Here is a 26,564-nt window from a genome sequence, read left to right on the forward strand (position 1 = left end):
AAGATATTTAATCTTATATTATTTGCGTAGGATTTTTTAACATAATTATGTGTGTGTTTTAACATAATTACGTGATGTGTTTTCTCACATCCCAACATTATATTTCAATTTTTATTATTTCTTTTTTATTGCTTCTTTTTTCTTATTTATAATTAAATAAAAATTAATAATATTTAATAAGACAGTTCTTGGAATATCGTTAATATCAAGAAATCGTAAAAACAATACTGCTAGACACATTTAAAATTCTTAACGCTTTTTTAATAATGAATTGTCATCTGACTTTTAATTTTTAACTCCACACTTTTAACAATTCACTAGACTTCTATTTTTTAACTTAATAGGATTTTCGCCTTTGTAACCAATGAATCTGTTATTAACAGCGAAAGGCTAAATACATCATGCAAATAATAAAGAATTAAATTTAGAATAAATTGATTAAAATTGTATATAAAAGACGTTACGTCAGAGAGGCTTATAGATGTTTTAAAGAAATTTTGAACTGTTTTAATAGCTTTAGAAAAGATATGATACCAACCTAACATTAAAAAAACGATCAAAAAGATAATCATGTTTCAGGAGAAAGATATAGAGCAACACTTATGCGGAATGCATCGTGTAAAATGTCATTTGGATTAAGAGTGACATTTATGAGTAGATAAGACTGTATTTGATGGGGATCGAGAAATGGATGAGGAACGTGTGCCAAATGATAGAGCGAGGGCACCGATAAGAGCGTCAGGAGGGTGAGGTGCACAAGAACCAAGCACGCAAGCTTCTAATCGCCTCGTCTCGAAAAGACGCGACGCTTTTCGTGCCAAGGTCGGCACCCTCGACGAATTCGGAGCGAACTCGAGCGCAGAGACACGGGCTCTTTTTCTTCATTATTTAAAAAAGTTTCTCGGTGAAAATCATTAAGCCGTAGCAACGAGACACAGAGAAATGAGGCGCTCTTTTTTTAAACTTTTTAAACTCACGCGATTTCCGCGAACTATCTGTCTCAGGGGTAATAAAAAAAAATAATTTGTTAAGTACTAGATGAATTAGTACGTTGCACTCGTAATTCTTGTGACATTCAACAGAACGAGAACACGGGAAGATCTCTCTATGTTGTGAAAAAAGTACTTTTATAATTTAATGTAAATTTAATCATGTCGTTTGCCTGTATATATAAAACGTGACATTTATTATTTGTAGTATTTTAATTTTACTATTGTAATTACATTAGAAAGAGTTTAAAATTAATTCTTTTTATATTAAGAACATAAATTACACCACTATTTCTCTAGGTAATATTATTATTTTATTGGAATAAAATTATCATTACAATGCGAAACAGAACAAAAATTTATCTATTATGTCTCTTAATTTATTATTTATACATTGTTTTTGGTTATCACACATCTTATAATGAAAAAAATATAAAAAAAATAAGGAGAAGTGATTTTAAATATTATTTAAGTAAGTTTCGTGCTTAAAAATGCAGCTAATATTAATTAAATTCAGATTTTGACGAGCAAATTCCGACACACACACACACACACACACACACACACACACACAACACCGTAGCGAGCATGAAAGAAAGTATAATTTTCTAAAACGCGATATGACATATTAAGATTCCGCACGTGCCTATTCATCGAGGTTACTAATAAATGTTAATAAGTCTCATGCGATGTTATCATACTGAAATAATAGTGACATTCATTTCAGAGTCACGTGCATGGTCGTGTCGTTGACATTTTCAAGATGCGATCGTAATCTCGGGAAGCCAGTTCCGCGATTCGTCACGATTTTAATACTAATAAATACATGTGTGTGTTTCACGGAAAAGACATGCATATTACTAACCGGTTTAAATCTGATCGTAGACGGTGTGATAGCCAAGAAGCTGGAATCCGTGAGCGTTCCGCTCAAGACCATGACCGTGATCGCTCACGTTGTAATTTGCTCTTCCGGAACACTGAAATCAGTTGAATTTTTCATTCCGTCTAATTTAACAGTTATTTATACTTCATTACAAAGCTTTCTAGAGCTTTATTACAGAAATAATTTTCAAAAATATTTTTCTGTTTCAGATAATCTACTTTAAATGTATAATATATATATATGTAACGACACATAATCAATATCTTTAATATATAATTGAGTAAATATCTTTAATCAAATTGTATTGCGTTGTTTTGTGTCAAATTAATGTAAATGTATTTAATCGTATATATATCTAATTGTATAATAAGATATATATTGGATGGCAGTATACGATTAATTAATATTAATATGGTGATTATAAGTAACAATTTATTGGCAATATATTAGTTAAACATTGGGGATATATTGAGTTAAAATTGAGCTCATATTTAATTTTAATAATAACAATATTGTACATTGTATTATTAAGGTAAATTCTAAAACATTTTGTTTGTGAAAAGTGCAAGTGAATTTCTAACTTACGGCGATTGATAAAAGAAGATGCAAAATTCTTTTACGTAAAATTTAGAACCTCATAATATAAATCGCATATATTGTACAAAAATTTGCCAAAAATTTTCGCTTCCAAATGACCTGTTGCTATAATCGAAAGTTAATCATATATTAATATGATTAACTAATATATTAATATTATAATATTTATTATTTATTATAGTTTATGAAACAAAAAATTTGTTATGACGTATAAATGCATAATAGTCTAGTATTACCATATTTGATACAATTGTATCAAATTTGGTATGTTTTGTAACTATATTGGTAATCTGGTATTATATACATTTAAAAAAAGACAGTGACAATTTGATACAATTTCTGATATAATATTTTAAAAAATTAATGTTTACAATCTAAATACAAAAACAATATCAATTATAGGAAAGTATTACTATATTTTTTCTATTTTATCGACTATTTGACTCTATTTCAATTATAGAAATTCTAAGTTAATCAATTCTAAATTTATCAATTAAATGATTAATTGATTTAAAATTTTATCAGCTTCATATGCAGCAGAATATATATATATATATATTTAAAAGAAAAGACGAAAGAGAAAAAGAAAAGATTATACATTTTGTTGATACAAAATATTTTTTATTCCTTGCAATAAGACAGAAAAAACTCGCTGAAATAATTAAAGTATAATTGAAAATGACTTTTTTACGCTTACAGGCTTGAACTTAAATATTATTCACACTCGTTGATGTGTAGATATTGTAATTGCAACCGAAACTCAAAGCGAACTCTACCGTGAGAAAATTTAACATGACCTTTCGACTCGGACTAATCTCGTGGTTTGCGCCTCTGGGTCATGGTCTGAAACGTGATTTCGAGTATCTACACTCAAGCTGTATACACAAGAGTGTACTACGCCATGAGTGTTCTAAATCCGTATCACGTAATTAGGCGCCTTAGATGCGAGTCAGTCTCGTATTCTTCACGCGACTACTCCGTGTGCAAAGTTATAAAACGTTATCTCGAGTTCTTATCACATGTAATAACGGAAACTTTATTATGCAAAACTGTTTTATCATTTACAAATACATTAAGTGTTAAAAAATCAAATAAAAAGTGATATATATTTAAAATGCATTGATCTCCGGTGCGGAAACTCGGATCTCCTGAGAATAAACAAGGTACTCTATTTTTGCAACGTCGTGGCAGCAATCGAGATCGTCGGGGTGAACAGATGTACGGCATAGCCTAAATCTGTTACCTTTGCGCAACCGGTGTCTTCTATTCTTGAATTACGATCGAAACGCGATCCTCGCGGGGGCACTCTTCGGAAACAAGACGACGGCGACGAACTTTGCGGCACGAATCGTACCACATTTGCGCTGAACGATATCGAAACGCGCGCGAATCGAGCCTATAGTTTCCACCACCGGCCGACTTCCCCGAATCGTTCGCTCGTCAAGGGGTTGATTGGCTACTGGGCCAAAGTTTAAATTGCACCCTCGCGTCGAAAGTCTCACGAGGGCTAGCTGGAGGCCTCTGTTATCACGCAGGCGCGAATTTTAGCCAGGTGTTACGATGCCGCGCTGATGGAAAATTAGAATGTGCATCCGCGCGAATTTGAGGAGGCGCGCGTCGCATTCCCAGATACATGCAAAACCTCGCGGCGGAATTTTAATTACATCGCGATTTATGGCGATGTTCGCGTATACCTAATCTGTATACACATATTGAGACGCGCGCGCGGATTCGTGATTGATTAAAACGGGCAACATTTCATTTGGCAGGAAAACAAAGAAGCTGTTCTAACAACGAATTTAGATCGATGTAATCTTGGCGAACTTAATTTTAGCTCCACGGAAAAAATAAATTTCCCGTCAATATGCGTTTTTTTTCCACGAATAAGAGCTGGAGGATTATTTTTGTATATCAAATTCGAAATCTGAAATCGCGATTATATCTACCCCATGACGTCACAGAAATTTATTTCTCTTTCTTTAATGGACGGAAATTTTATTTTTTGCTTTTCTAACGTTTTCTTTAAATATTCCTGCATTTTGACTTGTTTAATTATTATATAATCACAGAATTCTGTTTCTGTTAAGCCAATTTCTAGTAATACGATACGTCGGCGAGAAATCGATAGCAACAAAAAGATTTTGCTAAAGAAATTTAAGAATTTATAATTAGAAATCTGAAAATAATTTTCTTGGACTATCAAATTAAATAATTATGTAGAATAATATTCGAGCACAATGATAATCCTGTAAAAAGCTTTAATAATCATAATAACCAATTTGAGCGTCCTATCCCAACAAACAGGCTAACTTTATTTGTCATCATTTTGACATCAAAATGACGTATTTAACGTCATTTGATATCAAAACGACCTATAATATAATGACAATTAAATCACATTAATCACATCGTTCTGACATCAAAATAACATCAAATATCATTAGCTTATTTGCTAGGATATAATTATTTCGATTGGTCCAACAAAATTATTTTAAATCTGTATCGAGCTAAATTTTTAGAAATTTCAAAACTGTTTGTTCTGCTGCAGAAATTATGGCTTCAGATCCGAAATTGTACATGGCGAGACAGAATTAATCTCTTCAGTTATTTTCTTCTTTTTCATTCTATATTTACGTCGCAGCACGCGGTCGCCACATTGCAATAGGTGCACGTGCTCGCGGCTCCGTCTGATGATTCAAGATCAATTTGCTGAGAAAAACGTTTGGTATAAATAACCATTTATTTTTTTTTATATGTGACTTGCAATAACTTTTTAAAATTTTAATTGAAAAATTTCTTGTTTTAATTAAAATTTGATTAGAATAATGGTATATTGGAGAATCAAAAATTTTGATTAGAACAAAATTTTTTAATTAAAAAGTAAGAAAATATTTGTAGGTCACATATACAAAACATTTCTCTCAATGTAAAACCTACTATAATTAAAAATATAACACCTATAACCTCCTTATAACTCCTCCTCCTCCCTCATATTCGTTTTCACTTTGCAATTTTTTCAAGATTGCAGGTTAATTAAGACTGTTATAAGAACTTTTGACGTTAAACGGAAACTTGTCTATGAGAAACGTAACTTGTTTTAAACACATAATAAACCCAAGTATTGTAATTTTTCTCCTGAATCATGATTGCACGCCAGCGACGTTATCACACTTGATCAAGTGCAACAGCTGAGCAAATCGATTTAAAGGTATTAGTCAGGGAGACTAATGCTTTTATTGTTTCACTGTGAAAACCATACAAACTTTTTGACCATACAAACTAGGTGTGCCTTGTGATATCTTTATCAATTTTATTTTATCTACACTGAAAGGTGTATGGTGTATTACATTAAAAGCAAAAATGAAATGAAACGAAAACTTGTCATGCTTTCGCTAGTTCAGGTTTTTTTTTTCAAAACCATCATTTTTTTGAAAAAACTGTTGATGCTTTATACTAAACAATTAGTAGAACCATTTCCCAATGTACGCCAATCCCAAAATTGGGCTTACCCAGAATTATCAATTTTCTGGCTAAATGCCGGTAGTAGCCATCAGTGTCATCGTTAACCAGAAATGTCGGGTGACAAGCATTTACATAACGTTGCTCGACTGGGACGTCCGTGCGATTGATGATTCGCCTATTAACGTCGAGACGATGCCCCAGATCACGCTTGATCTACCGCTACGGGCGATTGCGTCGTGGAAATATAACTCGCACATACAAGTATAACGCCCGTAATTCGCGCGAACGGTGGTCACTTCCGAATTATTGTCGTTCATTGTACCTGGCCGTACTAAAATGATCTGGAGACAGCACTGCGGCTTCATGTGGAAACGAGGTATCGGGCTAGTGAGGAGCGCTTATGCTATTTTTGCCGATCGTTTTTAGGATCGAGCTCTATTAACAAAAGATGACCAATGAAAAGCGAGCGTATGCCGATGATCGGACAATAGTACACGACGAACTAAGAAAAAGACAATATACACGACAGAGAGATTTAAATATCGTATTGCCCGCCATTCATGCAGCATAAATTTGGTCCAATGAATTTGCGCGGGATTTTAAATTTTGATCACCAGACCGCGAATGACGTGTCGTCAAGTCACAATAGGCGAAGATAATTTTATGCCTTGCCGCAAGGTAACAGTAAATGTCACTGAACAGTTTATCAGTGGTTTTGGAATTTTTTGTAAGTAAGTTCTGGATTATATTCGTGAAATTTCTGACAGTCAATTTTTAACAGTAAATGTATCACAGTAAATGTAACAGTATATCACTAAATTTATTGCTAGCGGTTTTAAAATTTTTTGTAAGTAAGTTTTAATTATCATATGTCTAAATGGAAACTTATGAAAATATTTTTAAAGAGAACGAAAGAAACAGACACTTTATATAGTGTATCATGAATTTTAATTTAATATTTTTAATAGTCAATTTTTTTTATCAGTAAATGTAATTGAACATTTTGCTAGTGGTTTTAGAATCTTTTATATACATATTAAGTTTTAAATATCATTCGTGGAAACGAAACTTTTGTCAGTATTTTTAACGAAAGCGAAAGAGATAAATGCTTAATATAACCCAGCAGTGTATCATAAATTTTAATTTAATATTTTTTTTTAATAGTCAATTTTTAACATAATAGTAAATCACTGAACACTTTCCCAGTTTTGAAACTTTTTATAAGTTTTAAATGTCATTCGTAGAAACGAAACTTTTGAAAGATATTTTTAACTTTGTTAAATTTAATTATAATTTAAATTAAAATAGACATTTATATAATTTAAATTAAAATAAATATTTTTAAAGTAAAATTCAATATTTTTAATAATAGTTCCGATAAATTTGAAATTAATTACACAGAGTACAGTTGAAAATTTTAATTGTTACGATTTTATGGAATAATTTTTTGGAATAAACGTTGAGTTGGTTCGTTTGTAGATGAAATTTCTAAAAATCTAAAATTACAATCATAAAACTCGCAAATATAGAGAAATATAGCTCACTCCTTAATTTTCATAAAATGAAATGTTGTACAATAAACATAATGTTTAATGAACGAAATTTTTGGCTTTTCTCACGAGTTTTGATTCGAGGCATCGCAGTTGTCGCGGCTATTTTTGCCAATTTCGTGTATGTTAAAATCAAACGGATACACGAAAACCGCAGGCAAGATGATAGACAACAGTAACGAATCGTAAAACGAGGCATGCGATCTGAAATTGCATTACGTGTGAAGTAACACGGCGATTTATGCATGCGAAAAGTTGGCCGAGAAATTCTGAAATCTCAGCGGCATGTATGTATGTACATGAACGCGAACTGCTGCACGCACGCGAACGTCGTGTCCGAGAATCAATATTTGCAGACGCTTCCAATAAAGGAGCTCGTAATTTCGAGAGGAAGTCGTTGGCGCGAAGAGCAAAGTGGTTTCCGTGCCTGCTCGTGACGGGCTATTAGGAGTTCTCTGGTTAAATGTAAGTTGCAGTTTTGACACGAATGTTCATTACGTTCCTCGGTGCCTTTTGACAAAAAGAAAATCAATACGATACATTAATTAATTCTAGAATGATCGAGGGAATCAGAAACTGTTAACAAGAGAACATTTCTAATCGATAAGAAAGCTCTTTGACATTCTCTCGCGCTACAGATTTTTTATTAATTTGAAACTATCTCGAATGGTCTAAAAACACTTGACTATCAAAATAATTGACTCAATGATTCCATTAAGCAATTGTAGCTTTTTTTTTTTTATTTTAAGACAAGACGAGAATGAGATATTGAAGCGCTCCGTCTTCGGCAAACTGTGTCACAATGCGTTTCGGAAAATCTACGACACCAACTGTGCCTAGGCCACTTATTTTTATACAAAACTTCGTATCTGTGTGATTTTTTTCAGGTCAGCTCGTTTGACACTGACCTTGGAAGTAATGAACGCAGAAAGAAACTGCTATGCGAAATTAAGGCACGTGAAACACGTCAGCTGTCTATCAACGAGCTCGCACGAAGGCGTTCTCTGTTTTATTCAGCATGCGCGAAGCTTCTCGGAAGATTATTTTTCTCAGTATGATATTTCAAAGATGGTTCTCTCATACTTATGATTTGCTTGAATGATTAGAAGAGACGTCATAAGAAGATTTCTGCAACACGTTTTCTGCTACAGCATATTACGTATGTTACATGTATAACAATGTGTGAATTAATGTTAATTACAAATAATTAAATTATCTTCTTCAATTAAATTACTTTAATTAGAGTGTAAAAGAGGATGGGTTATCTTAATTGCACATTCAAAGTTTAATGATATATTTCAATAACATGCAGAGTTTACATCAAGGGTGAGTTATGTAACGTCAACTCGATAGAGCGTATAGCTTTTTTTCTTTCATTGGCATTCCATTGTCATGGAAAAGAATAAAATAAAATAGTAATATTGTGGTAATGCTGACCGAGTGGAAAATACAGTAAATACAGTGGAGCGATCATTTCGGTCGCATTCTAGGTACAATACTTATTTGGCAACAATTAACAACAATCGAGATCAAAGATCATCCACGTAGTGATTCTCCCAGCTTTGACAAAGCTTCCAGAGCAACCTCGGCACAAGTACCATTTTATGAGTGTTGATCCCAAGGTATATGCGAGATTCTCATGGTCTCAAAACTGGAATTTCACACAACGCACAGTGGGGTATTTGTCATGATTTAGGCGGCCAAAAGTCAATTTTTTAAAACTTATTCCAAATTAAAATTAAAGACTACTTGAGAAAGCTGAAGAGTTAGAAAATAAATTGACTACCTAATGTTCGTAATTAATAAACGTAAATAAGCGATCAGTCCAGTAGTCGAATCCTATCGTTATTTTCTTGAGCAAATTTTAATAAAGAGAATATTAATACATATAAGTAGGTCTTCTGGGTGTTTCTCAATAATTTTTTATTTTAATAAAAAAATGAAAGTTTCCACTTCACGATTTCATAAAAATCAGCCGCAGAATAACGCGGTTGTCCATGTAACATAGCCAATATAAGTTTATTGAAGTATTAAATAAGAATTTCTTGACCTCTCGTGTGTTTATTTCTGATTTCAATTATTTGAATTTTATTTTAGAGTCACTGTGTGTCAAAATGATAACTCGATAAAAGTTGTTCAACTGATGCAACAGATGCAAAATTTACCAAACCTAACAAAAAATTAGAATTTTTAGAAAATTATCTGTTAACTTAAATTATTTAGACGAACAAATAAAGAAGATAGAGCATAAAAAAATTATAACGAAACTAAAAAACTAAAATAAAAAAACAAAACAAATTAAAATTTTTAAAAATTAAACTAATTAAATCGAAATTTTTTAACTTAATAATAAGATTTAATAATAATAATAATAATATTTTTTACTTAATTAAATAAGATTTAAAAAAAAATAAGATTTGATACATATATAGCCTGTAAAAATTAAACTATATTTTTATATAGAAAAAGTATTTCCTACAGCTTAAAATACAATGAATTAATAAAACGACATTTCAGTCCACTTAAATTATAAAAATAATTTAGGCCTAAATTGGTCAAATACTCAATTGTGCGACGTGTCGATAGGACGTACAGAAGAGATTCGCGATGAGATCGGAGATCGCGAAGAATACGAGATCTCCCGCCGCTGGTGAAACTTTTGGCAGTAAGGGTTCTAATTGTAAGATTAAAAATGCGCGGAGTGTCGCTAAAACGTTTAATAGATCCGGAAAACAAGAATTGTGGAATTTGAAACGACTTTAAACCACTTGGAGCGTATCATCGAGATTACTTCAACATTTCATACTTAGCTATTTAATCTAGTCGAGGAGAAGCGCGTTGCGTTCCTTTCGCGATCGATAAATCGTCACTTACGAATCAGCAACGATCATCGTCGACGAACACACGGCATCCGATAATAGAAAATTTTATTTAATTCGTTTTTCAAAACGGATAAAGACTCGCGAACGCTCGAGGTACGAAATTTCTCTACGAGTGTAAAGGCGCGATAACGTTCTAGGTGGTAAATTGCAATTCGGTGAGACAATAGACGAGAAATATACGTTCTTCGCGGGGAAGCAGAATTAAAGTGTCGTCGAGCGTCGCGAGAAACGCTCGATCTCGTCAAATCGCAACGAATAGTCGCGCGTCTCTAACAACGAAACCCTTCTCTTCCGGCTGTTTTGTTCCTCGAACTTTAAAGATCATTTTATTGAACCCACGAGGCTGGTACCCAAAGCGGCTCAGATTCCACTCGATGGATTGCGTTGATTAGTTGCTCGAATGTCATGGAAAGGTCAGCGTTCACAATCACCTCGTCGAAAAGGTGAGAATACAAGAACTCTATTCTTTCCGCACTGTGCAGGATCTCGTGGAATTCTTCGTCCTGCAATAGCATATGAGATTAATGATAAAATACAATCCTGAACTTATTCTCTTAAACTGCAAAGATGTTTATTGTTAACCTTTCGGAACTGACGACAAAATGTAACACAGTTATTTCTGCTGGATCTGTGAGACTTATTTAATTTATGTTGACTAGACAATAATTAATTTTAAAAAACTAAAATAACATAAATTTAATTAAATACGAAAATTCTTATATTCGGTTAAAGTATCTGAATTTAAAATATGTTCTTAATAAATAGCTTAAACATAATTATTCAAGAATAAACTGTTTAAAAATAGATAAATAGAAGAATACTAAATTAATATGCAAATATTAATTAAATATTAATATGCTCTGAAATGCTCTTTTTGAAGGCGGCTCATAGTGCTTAAATATTTCTTGTGTGCATTTACATATATATCTGATTCTGCATATTACGCGCTGAAATCTTTTTCGGGCTTGAAACGATATCATAAACAGAACCAGAATAATAGTATCACTTTATTAAATTGACAAGCAATTTAATAATTTTTAATGCTAATAAGCATCTAGTAAGGATATTCAATTTGATGTTAATCATCTTAAAAATCATCTTAAAAACTGGCAATGATTTTATTGCGAAAAATATTATCCTAAAATGACATGACTCGTATAAAGAGTTAAATATTAGAATATGGTTAACAAAAAGATAACAATAAGTAATACTTTCAGTGCCATATCACGAATACTTAGGTGTCGCATAACATTCATAAGAATTCATTTATGACGATTTTATCCAATTAAGAATGATTTTATTAAGTGTAAGTGTTTCAAACATTAAAAAACATTAAATATAAATTATATTAAGATAATAAAATATTAAAATAATATATTAAATTCATTAAGCTCAATGTAAAACATCAGCATAGCAGTCAGAATAGATTTAAAAAAGAATCAAGTTATGAAATCAAGTTAGAAAATGGTTGTGATTTTTTTGTCACAACCCGTGTAAATACAAATTTCCAACCATACCGTGAAGCCTCGAGAATTACTCTCGTCAAAGGTCGATCTCGCTCGTGCTTCGTTTCTAGTATCTTTTAGCACTTCGAACGTCGGTGGTTTCACATATATGACGTATGGCCTCAATTGCGGTGTCCTTAGCATCTTGAGGGCTTGATAGTGAGGACTTAAGAGACACACGTATCCGGCGTTCACGAGCGAGCTGACGCTCTCGGAACTGGTACCATATAAATTTCCCTTATACTCGCCATACTCGATGAACTTTCCAGCCTCGATGTCCTCCTCCATTTTCTCCCGAGTCATGAAGTGGTACTCTTTGCCGTTTATTTCACCTAGTCGCGGTGGCCTAGACGTGTCTGATAAAAGAATTATTTCGTTTAAAAAGAATACTAGATTAATAAATTAATTGGATATTTCCTACACTTTACAATTATTTGTAAATTAACTTTTTTGATAGATTTACTAAACACTTTTTATTTTGATTCTCTTATTTCTCAAATTACTTTTATCTCGTGCTTTATTCATCGTTGATTTAATTTTCTCATTACAGTTTTCTCATTTCTTAGATCTATTGGAGATAATATATATAATTTTTCCACTTTTAATTATGTCATAATATTTATGAATTTAATCGTTCTCTTAATCTTAAACTTTTAATTAGTTACGCAAAGTCACATTAGTTACGCGATCCCTGTTCATTTTATTTAACGACATAATCGAGTATTTCCGCATGATTAACTAAAGGTTAAGCTAATCTCTCCCTTCTTATTTTAAGAGTAGCTGTGAGTTTCTTGGTAAACTTACAAGGAACAGGAGTCTTGTACTTTTCGGTATCAGTCGCTATGAGCCGCCTCTTCAACTCGTTCCTACCGACTCCCGGTGGTCCAATGAGAACCACTGGCCGATACAGGCCCGGCCTGGGGTAGAGTTTCGCGACCTCTTCGTAGGTCGGTACCTCTTCCCGGTCGAAGTCGTCGTTCTCTGCAGCGTCATACATGATTTTTTTAGTTTTAGTTCCCTGCAAGTTGCACTTTGTAGGCGAGGCGTGCAAAGAGGTACTGGGACGGGGGCACAATGCGGGCAAAGGCACTGGAACAGAACACAAGCCTAACCGACGGTTAGGTCGTCAGGCCATCCATTTGTTAAAGAAGCGCAGCCGAGATTAGCTTACTGAATTAACGGGTAACCACCTCGGACACAAATCTACCGCGCACTCAACTGACTGATCCTAAAGTGTACTTAAGGTGGTCACTAACGAACTTAATTCATTATGCAACATTGCTACGCCAAAATCAGCGGTAAGCTTTAATACAATATCAGCCTTCAAACAGAGCATTCTCGGAGCATATTGGTATTTTACACATTAATTTAGTAATAATTATGTTTAAATTATTTATGAAGGAAATAATTTTGATTTTGAGAAAAAAGATAACATTCGGTACTTTTTTTTATGTACTTGACGTATATATGTATATGTATGTATGTCATGTTTCAATATTGGCATTTCGCATGTTATGTATTTTCAAAAAGTTTAAATTAATTCTGGAAATGTATTTTAAAAAACATAAAATTCTCCAATCAATATACTCCAAGCATCTATTGACATCTATTTCAGTAATAATTGCAGATTTCGTGCAACATTGATCGATATATATCTGCCGCTAAATATATATGTATAAACATCAAGAATATGAAAACACTCGACAATTATATGACTCGATGAAATGAATGATTGCGAAATAAGATCAAGACAAGCGAGTTATTCAATTCAACAAACCCATTGACATACTTATATTGTCTTCTTCTGATTTCTCCTTCTCTTTCTCCTTCCTTTCAAGAAGAATTCTACGTTCTTGAAGAGCTCTGCTGGGGATCAAACCTGCTCTCATATTTCTATCACCTTCTCGCCTGGCTTGCCACCTATATTTATAACCAGCATCATTATAATTAATATTAAGTAAAAATGTGTAAAGACACAAATGAGTGAAAAAGGTTATATTCGATCAAAGCCATTATAATTCGCCGTAAATGTATAGATTACACTAACAATAAGTAATGAAAAACCTACATAATGAGCTTATATAAAATTCACAATGAAATATTCAAGCACTAATTGTAAGATCATTGCTCAGTTTATATCATAGGCTTTACATTATTTAATTATTCACATATCACTTATGATATTTTGCATTTAGATTATATGACAAATATCTTACCAATAAGCGTCATCTTGACTGACAATATGCAGAACGTCACCCTTGACAAAATCTAATCCGGCTTCTTTACAGGGAATGTAAGGGTCGTCGGCAGCCACATACGAAAAATGTGCTTTGACGCGAACCTAAAGTTATACATATTTAATTTATATTTGCAATATAGATTTGTTCTATCAAAGATCTGTCAGAGATTTATTGTGTTATTGCGATTATTACCTTGCTTTCCCTGATTCCACTTTTGCTATCCGCGGGTACTATTTTAAAAGTGATTGTCCCTTCTGAATTTTGCTGAAAAAAAATTAAATTACGTAAGAATTTTTAATAATGACGCTCTGTTTATTTAAAAATCAAAACAGGTACTCAAATATTGTATCTTATTATATCAGTAATGAACGTTTAAGTAGAAACTTCAAAATTTCGCATGGTCTCTTTAAAATAACAAATTGAATATACAGTATATTATGTATTATTATTTTATAAAATAACAAATGTAAAAATAATCCAAGTTATCTTGAAAACTTCATTGAAATACACTACTGCTTAAGCTGGGAGCTTCTCAAATTTAATCAGTTTTATTTATTAACATTGTAAATGAATAAAAATTTGTTTCTATAAATTTTATTCCAATAGTGTACATAAAAAAATTGATGTTTTTAATAAAATAATTATATTTAAAAAATCTTATGCTTTTATATGTAAAAATTACAGTTTTACTATTTAAACTTTTGAGCGGTAGTTGTGCCTCTTATACTACTTTTATTTGCCGTATTTGCTAATGACGAGATAAGAAAATGTTTAGCCTACCAAAATGTGTAAAACAAAACTAGGTGTCTTTCCCTCGACGCTGATACCGTTGACTTCACAGACCTCGTCACCGACGTGAATGAGTCCGGACCGGTCGGCTGCGCCGCCGTGCATTATCCGTGCGATTACAATCTTGCCGGTGATTTCGCAGGTTTTTATGGTCGCCCCCTAATGTCAAGATGTAAAATCTAGTATTGTCATTGCGTTGTATGTATTTCGCGCGCGAACGCGCACTAGGGAGTGCCTTCTATCACTTCTTAAAAAAAAATGGATAAAAATAAAAGTCTTCGTAAAGAAAGGCAGACGCGATATTAAAATCGGCATGCGCCCGACGATTTTTTCATGGCACAATCGATCAATTGAAATCGTCGAAATTGTGCAACACAAAAATAGACGAGCACAGGGCGCACCGATAACATGAATATCCAAAGGATATCGTAAGGTTATCTGAAATGATTTGATTTTTCAGTTATCAATTATTTGTAACGAATCTTTTAAAATCTCCTTTGAAGATTCATATTATTTAGAGTACTTTCTGTTCTCTGTGCATTTCCCGAGATAAACGGAAATAGGCATTTTAAATAATTTGCAAAATAAATGTAACGAAGGTCAAATCGCATCTCGAGAAACACGTACCGCGAAATGCAGTTACCGGTGATATTTAATTGTGATTGCTCGAAGAAAAAAGATAAATTTTATTTAATATCTCGTTGTATTCGTGTTTCTTTGACCACGATCTTATATTTATTTAATGCTTTGCATATAACAAACTTGTATTTCTTATATATTTTCAAAAATATGAAATTACAACAAATAGTGAGTTTTATTTCTATTTTCATTTATATCTTTGAATTTTATACGATTAAATTTTATTTACACAGAATATTTAATTCAAGCATATTTTTTTCAAAACGAGCTTTTATCAAAAGGCAACTCCATTTCAAGATGCATCAAATACAGTCATGCAGGACAATAACAACAAATACAGTGATACAACAGATTTTATTTACAAAGCAAAAGAACAACTCAAACAAGACACAATGCAATGAAGACGCAACAAAGGCAATCAACCAAATCAACAAACTTGTGCAAGGAAGGAAAGGACATAACAACGCTTAATTTATAGATGAATTTATATCCTGTGATCGCAGTTGCGATAACGAAGAAGAAGGAAAGGATTGATTAGAGATCTACGTTGAAGCAGGGATTGAAACCGGTTTAAGTCGGATTGATCTTTGTTTAATCCAGATTGTTCCGAATACTCGTAATTTCCGTTGCCGCTCCTCGCCCGGCTTACGACAACGGAAGTTGGCACGCGATAAAGTTCTACCAGTTTCGATCCCGACGCTAAAGTGAGCGGTGAAAACGAAAAGAATGACGGCTGAGGTACAGGGCAGTTTCGTACGACGTAAAGTCAGGTGTTCATCACAGGTGCTCAGCACATGTTCTACGGCATTCAGGCGACTTACCACGATCGGTTCAACGCCGGCGTCGCCCTTCGAAGCAAGTTTGACGATGAAAGAAACACGTGATTACTTGGTTACTTTTTCTTCGCACTCGTGAGGCTACTCGTTATACACTCGGAGGATTCTCTCAGTATCCAAGTTACGATACTATACGTGACTCGCCTGTCTACGCCGATACTGGGGAGCGTTTTACGCGTCTCATGCAAGTCGACGCGAATGTACAACCATGTGTGGGCGGAAAAACGAATCTTTAACGCTCTTGCAAAAAAAAGTAAACTACTTTTGACAAATTTCCCCCCTCCCTTCCCCTCCCTACGGCTTCTTAAAAAACACAAACGCGTACATTACACTCGAATTGCTACTACTTAATTGACAATTAAGCAATTTTCCATCTCTCCCTCTTACGCTATTGCTCACACTCTTGGGTTAATTGAGTAAAAGACGCTTAGAAAAACATTGTTATTACAAATGCCGACCCAACGATCGATACGACGTACCAGGGGCTCGTTCGATTTCACTAGCTGGACGATCTTCACCGTTTCCTCATCCTCGTCTACTTCCAATGGAATATCCGGCAGCCTTGGATAGTAGTCCTTTTGCGCCACCGCATCATGAGCACAGAGGAGACCCTTCGGTGAAGAAAATTGTTTTAGAATACACTCTCAGAAATATTCATTTCTTTATAGAATTATTAAATTGCAAATAATAAAATGAATTGACATTTGCAAAGAAAATTTGCAAAAAAAATATTTCTTATTTCAAAAGTCACACAATCCAAAAAGATTACTTAAAAAAAAAAGAGGGAAAACTATTTTTCAACTTATAACGGAAAATTATAAATTAATCAAATAATATCGGCAAAAAGTATATATACTTTTAGAAGTACGATAAATGTTATTTTTGTCATTTTCGTTTGATAAACCTTAAAAAAAAAATCTTTTAAATCATCTTTTTTAAAAACTATAAGCTGTGATAATTTCAATATCCTATAAAATTATAACAAATTCAGAATGATTTATCAAAAATGATTCAAAATATCACCAACAGTTTACTTATCTTGACTAAATTCAAAATAAAACAATTTCTTCTTCAAACTTCGATCAAAATAGTCTTAACTCGAAATATTTTTAATAGAAGATTTTTGTTTTTATTAATAAAACAACACACAACATTAACTTAACGAACAAAATATATTCTATATATTATTATTAATTACCTGGATGTGTGGTTTCTGCAACAAGTGGAATAACTCTTTGCAATCGGACGAGACGTGCGTTTTGGTCGACAACAGATCGAGAACTTCGACATCGATGTCCATCGAATTTGAGAGCACGGGAAAGAATTTATCATCCTTAACATTGTTGAGGATTTTATTATGAACGTTCACCAAGGCGTTCAGTTCTTTGGACTGCAGCAGCTCACTGAGAAATCCAAATTCCTCCTCGGTACAGCTGGGTATCTCCGACTTGTTCTCCTGCAGCGAGTTCAGCAACTTGGACAACGCTGGAATAAATGAACAGATTAAATCTGAGATACAATTGAAAAGCACAAGCAATAGAAATAGTTTGAAATCTATTATTCCCTTGTTTCTATTGGCTGTGCTTTTCAATTGTGCTTCAGGCTTCAGATTCGATTATCTGATAAAAATATTGAAAATTCGCTGAAAATATTGAAAATGACGCAGTTAAATCCGACCTCCGTGTTAAAATGATTTATAAAATTAATTAAAATGGCGATTAAATTTTGAAAAATTATTGTTTCTTCATTTAAGTCCGCTTCTTTTATTATCTTTCGCTTTATATGAACTTCAGCGTAAAGTATATTTGCGCGTATTATTAGAATCGAATAGCGCTAATTACGTTCTCCATATTTAAATGCGGAAGTACTAAAATTGGAAACGGTGTAACGAACTCTTATCTCTTTTCTACATAAATCTATAATTATTTTAATTCAAAGGCACAAGGATTTCTTGTTTATGCATTTATGCGCCGATCGATGTCATCGATATCGGATTCATTTTTAAACGGATCACTCGTTCGAAATCTCATTTTCATTCAAGCAAATTGGAACACGCGGAAATGTGCGCGGTAGCGAATTGGAATATCGGCACACCAGCGTTTTATCAGAAGACCCCCCGTTATTACTCGTACAGTTTATTTACTCTGCTTTACCCTCGCTCTATATTTATAACGTACCACGCTCGTGCCCGACACGCAACGTTTTATTAATACGTCTTTGAAGAGTATTCAGTCGCGTATTGGATTATGCTCCGTAACTTGCTCCAGTAACTCTCTCTCTCTCTCTCTCTCTCTCTCTCTCTCTCTCTCTCATCACCTCTCACTTATACGGAAACAACGAGGGAGGTCTTATCGACACGCCGCCGCCACCACAACAATAGGTCAACTTCGTCGAAAACACCCTCGCCGCGCGAAGCACCACCATCTTATTATCTCGCTGCGCAGTACGATTGTGTTAAGGGTGAAACGTAAAAACACGTGACGACAACATCCCCGACGACGCTCCGAATCATTCGGAACTAAGTTTCCAAAGGTGTCCAAAGCAACGTATCTCGACCTGCCGTCCGTCGACTTACCGGGGTCCCAGTTAACGTTTTCCATGACGACCGCCGCTGTCATAATTCGCACTTGGCCCGGGCGTGTCGCCGCGTTTTCGAGGCGAGGACGACGTGAGCGTAGCGACGCTCGGCGTTCGTTTAAGCGACAGGTATCAGAGACGGCGATAGCGGGATCCGGGTCGGCGTATTTCTGTCGGGGTCGCGCGCTGCGCCGTCGCCGCCGCGTCGACGGCCCTCCCGGCGACGATGCTGTTCTGCTGCTGCTGCCGCTTCCTAGCGTCAACGTGTCGCGTTCGCGCTGTCTGGAGTGTCGTTATCATAGCGAGAATAATCCGTTACGTAAGCAGCCTGTCACTCGACACGGGGTAGGATGACCGCCACCGGATTGGCCTGCCGTCCCTGCCCCGTGCGATTCCTCGGTATAGTACGCTATCCTCTCTTTCTCTCTCTCTCTCTCTCTCTCTCTCTTCCTCTTTCTCCCTCCCTCTCTCTCTTACTTGCTCCTTCGATCTCTCTCCCTCGCGTTCTCTACGTACGAAAGCTGCTCCGAAATCCGACGCACTCTCCGAAGATGCACTTTCACGCGTTCACGACTGAGAAACCCCTTTCTCGTGCACTAGTGCACCCCCGCTTGCACGTTCTTCACGTTTCTCCGACGCGGCAGCCGCGGCACCGGTGCCATGTTGAGAGGCGCCGCGGACAATACGCTCCGCGCACCCTTCGTTGGCCTCTGCTCCGTTTCCGACTTGCCCGACGACAGCCTGATATCGTTCCTTCTCGCTCTCCCTGCTGCTTGCGCGGGTAACGAAAAAGAGATGGACGATTCTCGTCGAAACTCGACCCTATCTTTGTATTCACACAGGGACGGCATTGGTCGAAAATCATATGGTCATCTCGAAACTGCATCCTACGATGCCAAACAGATTTCTTTCCTAGTTTGAATTTATTGTATTGTTAAATACTAAAGGAACAGTGGTGCATCCAATCTCTTGAGTTAAATAACATTTTGTTATTTTTATATTAGATTTATTTTGCATTGAGAAGGATCGAAAATGTTGGTTAAAACGTCGGTACAGTAAGAATTTTTTAATATAATAAATATTATTTACGCACTGACAACTGCACTCTTAATTGTCTTCTTTAATTCTTTTTATTAGATTTATTCTTAGAATATTTTTCATATTGTTATATTCTGTTATTTTAATTTTCACGTGTGACAAAATGTAAATCAATTCATTTGTGATTGAATTGCTAATTTCAAAATAAACAACGTTTCTATATTAAGTATGCACTTCGCAAATAATAATTTGAGTCAAATTTATATATATTTTTAGTTAAATTGTTTGACTTCATTGTTTCAATTAAATTAACAATATATTGATTGGGAGTAAATCTATAGAAATGATTAAAAATAACTCAAATTGAATATAATTTGATATCACAAATAGTATATAAATATAATAGTAATAAGTTTGAAAAATTAACGATATTTTTTTAACGTCTTTGGTGTATGAAAAAACTTTTGTGTGGTGTATTTATAAGAAATAAAAATCTCAACACAAAAATCTCAAACGAATAATGCACTTAAAATCGCGTGATTGATTATGATACTCACAACAAAATGTGCTCTATGTATGTATACAAAGTACTAAACAAAATACAGAAATTAAAAAAATACAGATTAAATTGGTTGAATTATTTAAACAGAGAACTTTTTGTGTGAAACGTTGGATGTATTTGTTTCAATAATTTTGTTAAAAATATATAAAAATTTTAAGAAAAATAAAAATAGATTATTGAAAAAAAATTCTTCAAATTATTGAATATATAATTTTATATAATTTTATTATATAATTATATACCTATAAAACATTTTTTCCTTTATAATTTAAATGAAAATCTCATCATTTTATCTTAATTATTTTTAAAAATCATTTCTACTTCTTATCGAAATAAAACTTTTGATATTTTTAATAACACTTTAATAATAATAACGACTTCAGTAATACTTTCGATCCTGATTCTAAATCGCCACTAATTATTTTTTTATTGCTTTCAAATATAGTATAGAAAAAAATCTATAATTTTTTTCGTTTCGTTAAAAAATATTCAATACATTCTTAAATATGGAATGTTCATGAAGAACATAAAATGTATTTGAATTAATAATTTCGTTTATGATCAATACAAAAATATTTATTAAAAAAACTGTTAATTAAACAATGTAAACTGTTTAAAACTGCTTAAAATAAACTCGCGTGATCGATCAGATAATAATTAGAGCGGAATGCTACTACTCCATTCCAGGAAAAAATGTTTTATATATAATTATATAAAATTATATATAATTATATATAAAATATCTGTTTCCGGTATGTAAGAAGTTTTAATAAAAAGTACATATAAAAAATATATTTAGAAATTACAAATGCAAGATAAGACAGAATCAGTTTCTTAAAACGCAGAACGATAGTATAGAGCATAAGTTGTATATATTCGAATTAATTAATAGTCTTCTCTATTCATAAAAGAATACATATATTTGCGAATTTGATCTCGAATTTAAGTTTTACAGAATTATATAGTCGTATCGGATATGTGGCGCCATCTATCAATGATTTGCAAAACATAATGCAATGCAGCGTTAGCCGATAATAAACAATATTGCATTATATTAATCATATTAATTAATGTATCAATAAATTAAACTATCTGATTACGTCTGATCGCATCAGCTCCATTGTGCTGATGGAGGCTGCGGAATTCTATTCGAGATATAATCTAAAATATCTCGTTTATTCTTCATCCTTTGTCTAGAGAAGAGACATCGTTATGTACATACAACAAAACTTATTGTCTACAAGCTCATTTTTTTTCTTCATTTCATGAATGAAAATGTAAAAATATCGACGCGATATTTTACAAATGAATAAGCGAAGCCTCCAAGAATCGCGAATTCTGCACGCGCGCGTTTTCGTCAATGTTGAAAATCGCACATAACGCTTTTTCTCGACGACGGAGAAGCGACGAGAGGAACAGAGAAGGACAGGGCGAGCTCTTTCCTCCTCCTCCTCCCGCACCGAGTCGCCACGCAAGTCGCAACACAGTGCGGCATCGCGACGACGACGGCGCCGCGCCGCGCCGCGCCGCGTCGCGGCGCCACCGTCGCCGTGTGTACATGCAGTTGTCTGTAAGCGAAACGTCTCGCCGCACGCCTCCCGCGGGCCGCCGTACTTCTCATTTGATTTCCCGCGGAGTTTTCGCGCGGCGAATCGCGCCGCGCTGCTTCACACGGCCCGCCGATCCGTGCCGGTCTCCCGAGTTTCGGTAAGCTCGCCGGTTTCACTTTACTTTCCGCGCGAACCCGCCGTGTAGCGTTTGACATGGCGTGTGTTTGACATACGCGCGCGCGCGCGCGCGCCTTCTGATTTTCGCGACGTTTTCCAGCGTGTGCGCGCGCGCGCGCGCACGCACGCAACTCGTCGATGCCCGTCTCTGGACACGCGTACGACGACGCCTTCGTCGTCGTCGTCGTCGTCATCGCGACGGCCGATCTAGACGGACGCCGACAACGAAAAAAAAATCACGGCGATCCGCCGACGCGGCACACGTTGGTGCGACCGGGCGATCCACAAGTGGTTGGTTGCGTCGAGGTGCGCGCGCGTGCGCACGAGCGTCCGCGGATGTGGGTGTAAAGGAATGCGTGCGTGCGTGCGTGCGTGCGTGCGTGTGTGTGTGTGTGTGTGTGTGTGTGTGTATGAGGCGTATGTGTGCGTGTGAGGCGACGACGAAACGTCACGTCGCGACGCAGGTCGCGCCGCGACGCGACGTTCCCGAGAGGATCGGTCACCAGTCCGGAGCACAGGGCCGCAGCTAGATTGTTTTCGCAGAGCATGTATTGTCAAGATTCGAAGAAATCTTTGTGTTGGAAAAATCAGATGCCGGTTCCGCTGGTTTTGATCTCGAAAGCGATCTTAACGTTTCGTCTTCGTGAATATTTCTGTGCGAAGGACCGAGTGTTATTTTCTACCTGAACCTAGAATATCCAGATGAATGAACGATCGAATCGGCTGATGTTTGTTGTGTTTATGTTAGGCCTTAGATTATTATTAATCTTGTTTATGTCAGCTATGTCCATTAAATTATTATCACCTATGTTTGAAAATTATTAAGCTCTGTTAGATACGATGAATAGATCAGGTAACTACATGTGCTTACAATTAGCTGCCCGAGTCACGAAGGTGTATGATAATATCTCGCTAAAAGAATAATTTTAATTTTTTTAATGCGAGATATTGTAGTTCTTCGTGACTCGTATAGCTTAATTTTTTATATTGAGAAAAAGAGAGAAAATCGCTACATTTCTTTCACTCAATTCGTGTAATTTAAAAGTACTTCAATTATATTTCACACATTATTTAACACAAGCATTGAAATGTAAATTTCAGTTTGTTATAAACAATTTTCGTACAAGTTTTTGAAAGGACATAAATATTTCTGTGCGAAGAATTTTGTTACTTTTTTATTTTCAAGCTTATCGAAAACAAAGTTGCGTTTAATTTTTTAAACTTTTCAAGTCTTTCTTCTAAGATTTTTACGGATGTATTACACATATTTTCAAAATAATAAAAGATTACTGATTAGTCTACATAGAAAAAATGATTTTGCTGAAGTATCAAAAAATTTAGCTAAATACTTTGAAAATAATTTTATTAGATCATAAAAATAATTATAATAATACTGCAAAAAATTTTAAAATTCTAACAATTAAAGTGTCCAATATAATTATTTTAATGGTCCAAATAAAATTATTTTCAAATTTGTATCTAGCTAAATTTTTATATATTTTCGTTTTTTTTTTTGTAGATTGTTTTTTGGCATTCCGGTTGGCAAACCGGTTTTTTGGCATTCCAAAGTAATACAAAAAATTTTGCAACGGTTTACATCCTGATCAAAAATTATTTCAATGTAAGGAATATTTTTCTATTTTTGCTCTAATAGAAATATAAAATATATATTATAAACAATAACAAAAATTTCATTTTTGAATATACATACTTCAGTATTGAAGATTTATGTACTTTCGTTACAATCCAGAAATTAGTTCTGTCAATAAACAGGATTTATTTATTTGTTTATTCACAGAAAACTCATCTCTGCATCGCAATGAAACTTTACATAAACCATTTTGAATACTTAAATAAGTAGTTATACAAAAAAAAAAAGATTTTTGTCATTACATATTTTTAAATTATAATAATGAAGATTAACAAATAAAGTAAACTGTGTTGCTCAGTAAAAATAAGATATTATAAACATAACTTTTATATGTGTATAGCTTTATTTAAAGTATAAATATCAATACATTTATAAAAATTGGTGTAATATATCCTTAAAGAAGAAAACAAATCAAGTTTAGAAACGAAGCTGCAAGGCTCCGAAAATATTTTCCTTTTACAGCAACTGTTTCCTTCCTTTTGTACGACGATGCTGTAATGGCTGTAATGTAATATGTGACATTTGTAAATAAATTGTATCCATCCCGACGATCGATAAGGCGTTGATTATTGTTGATTACTCGCTCGAAAAAACATCCCCTCGAACTTTCCCGCATTTTTATTTACAAAGTTCTTTTTCCATTGTTGCAGACGTCTCCTCGCACATTTTCGCACCTCCCACTTCTTTTTCACTCATCGTTTTGGTAAGCCCGATATATTTTATTTATTTTCTCCTTCAATATTACCCGTATTGTTTTTTTTTTCGATTTGTTTACTAGCTTAGTCATATATTTCACGCTTATCTTTTATCAACGATCGCTTGTTTTGTACGTCTGAACATATTTTCTCTGATATGTATTTCGTATCGATGAGAAAACAGTGAATCGATTGCAACAGTTTGATCGCCTGCGTTACCGTATAACGTCAGAATCAGAAATGCAGCTCGTGTTGCAGCTGAAAGATGTCGCCATCGGTTCCATACTAACACGCACGTTATTCTCTCGACTTCCGTTCCGCGTTCGAGAATCAAAAGCATTTGTTGGAAAGTCGGAACCGCTTTATAATTAATTCGTTTTGTAGATAATACAATTATTGATAATTCCAATCGATTTCCAGCATTTATTATTTACACGTCGTAATATTAAGCGACGTCGTCGTAGCAGAGTCAGCTGAATCGGTAAGAATAATTGCGGAATTTTACGGAATTAGTAGAACAAATTAAAAAAAAAAAACTCGATAAAATTAATAGATTGACCAAAGTTTTTGCACGACGAGTGTGATAATATTAAATTTGCAAAGCGCGTTACGACGGCGAGGATCGTACCGTACCGGCGATATATCGAAAGAGAGATGACACTTTCAAACGGTATGGCAAATCAAATTTATACGCAAAACACGACTCATTGTTAAAAATGCGCCGTCCGTTTCCGGCGTTGCTATAGAAAATATCGCGATATTAAAATCCAAACAAAAATATCGACGTTCGTCGACCGTACGGAACGGAAGGTTCATTCGTACGTCGCGAATAAAGGGTGCATTCTACCCGGCCCTTTCTGTCCGGTAGGAGGAAGAGGAACGACGGACGAAAAATAAAATTCCGCGAACACGGTCGCGTGAAAAATTAAATCGCGTTTATACGGTGTCGCGTTATTTCATCGCGGACGAGCGCGGCGCGTATCGAGATCTGGGCAAACATTTTTGGCGCCCTTTCAGGCGAATTAGCAGAAACGGCTGCGACTTTTTCCGCGTCCGCGTCGTCGGAAATATTTCACGAAAATTTTTCCACCGCGGAAGACAGTCTCCACCCGAGACCGTCGAACATTTCACTCTCGCGAGATACAACGAAGGGGGGGGGGGCAAAAGGGGGGTGACAGCGCGGGGCACGCGAAGGGGGTTGGGGCACGTGTCAGGCGAGTGTTTTACTAGCCTTAATTTCGTGTGCTTTCGTAGCCAATATGTCGGGGCAGTAAATTCTAAACTTTCCGCTCGGCTTCGCGTTTCGGCATCGCGCGTTTTTGCGATCGCGGTTTTAACGACCCCCCTACTACCCTATCGCCCACGCGGATCGCCTCCGTTTCGTGAACCACTACCACCCCCTCTTCGCCCTTTCGACTAACGGAGGTCCTAGGAAAAGTTGCCGGATATTAATTTTGTAAATAACGAACTTCCGGCGTCGACGAGAAACTTTACCCGTTCCCTCCTGTCGTTTCGTCCCTCTCCCTCTCGTCGCGAGCCCCCGCTTTGCGGGGGCGGAAAGGAGGTCCGCGCGCTGTATCGTTATAACTACGAGAGCGTATCTCACGGGCGAGTCACGGAAATTTTTCCTCGGCGAGACTCAGGCGAGGCGGCACTTGCAAAACAATTACGAATCGTCGCTATTTCCTTGCCGCCATTGTATGGCCGGGGCCCGTGAAAGGAAGGCCGAACTTTGAAATTCATTGCGCGCCATTGTGCGCGGCCGCTCTTATTTCGGCACGAAAGGGGTGACGAGGGATGGGGAGGGAGCGCGTACGACGCACTAAAAATGAATAAGACAGGGCGATTAAATATTCGCCGAGCGCCCGGTACAAAAATTCACCTCGGCCCCGCACACATACATACATACATACATACATACATACATACATACATACATACA

The 26,564-nt window shown here is 35.2% G+C and overlaps 2 protein-coding genes and 1 long non-coding RNA gene across 8 annotated transcripts in view; 1 reads left to right on the forward strand and 2 right to left on the reverse strand.

The window, feature by feature from the left end:
• The window catches only part of LOC105144780 (uncharacterized), a 29,680-nt gene extending 23,409 nt beyond the window's left edge, over positions 1-6,271 (reverse strand). The window contains exons 1-2 of one of the 2 annotated variants that reach the window (XM_087415497.1): positions 5,979-6,271; positions 1,855-1,966 (exon numbers count right to left, since the gene is read on the reverse strand). In XM_087415497.1, coding sequence (XP_087271623.1) covers positions 1,855-1,926 — 72 coding nt within the window. In that variant the 5' untranslated portion in view covers positions 1,927-1,966; positions 5,979-6,271. Of the gene's footprint in view, positions 1-1,854; positions 1,967-3,712; positions 3,951-5,978 lie in introns of those variants that run through there. The other variant, XM_011053929.2, reaches the window with a different exon arrangement.
• A 698-nt stretch (positions 6,272-6,969) lies between these two features.
• Positions 6,970-8,931, forward strand: LOC147906790 (uncharacterized). Its single transcript, XR_015548108.1, has 2 exons — positions 6,970-7,946; positions 8,369-8,931. It is a non-coding gene; the product is annotated as an uncharacterized LOC147906790 (long non-coding RNA).
• On the reverse strand, positions 8,759-19,908 carry metro (membrane palmitoylated protein 7-like protein metro). 5 transcript variants are annotated; one of them, XM_011053925.2, is made up of 11 exons: positions 18,948-19,908; positions 17,571-17,857; positions 16,852-16,983; positions 16,358-16,384; positions 14,889-15,056; positions 14,301-14,372; positions 14,085-14,209; positions 13,658-13,788; positions 12,673-12,975; positions 11,881-12,224; positions 8,759-10,866 (listed from the first exon to the last, which is right to left on the reverse strand). In XM_011053925.2, exons 1-11 carry the CDS (start codon positions 18,988-18,990, stop codon positions 10,690-10,692), a joined length of 1,809 nt encoding a protein of 602 aa, XP_011052227.1. In that variant the 5' UTR covers positions 18,991-19,908; the 3' UTR covers positions 8,759-10,689. The 5 variants fall into 5 exon arrangements, with proteins under 5 accessions (XP_011052227.1, XP_011052229.1, XP_087271651.1 ...); XM_011053927.2 differs by having other exon boundaries at positions 12,673-12,849; positions 18,948-19,895; XM_087415525.1 differs by lacking the exon at positions 18,948-19,908 and adding an exon at positions 18,550-18,927.
• Between the last annotated feature and the right edge of the window lie 6,656 nt (positions 19,909-26,564).

The sequence above is a fragment of the Acromyrmex echinatior genome, chromosome 18 (genome assembly GCF_024713525.1).
Source record: "Acromyrmex echinatior isolate Ae372 chromosome 18, ASM2471352v2, whole genome shotgun sequence".
Taxonomy (NCBI): Eukaryota; Metazoa; Arthropoda; class Insecta; order Hymenoptera; family Formicidae; genus Acromyrmex; species Acromyrmex echinatior.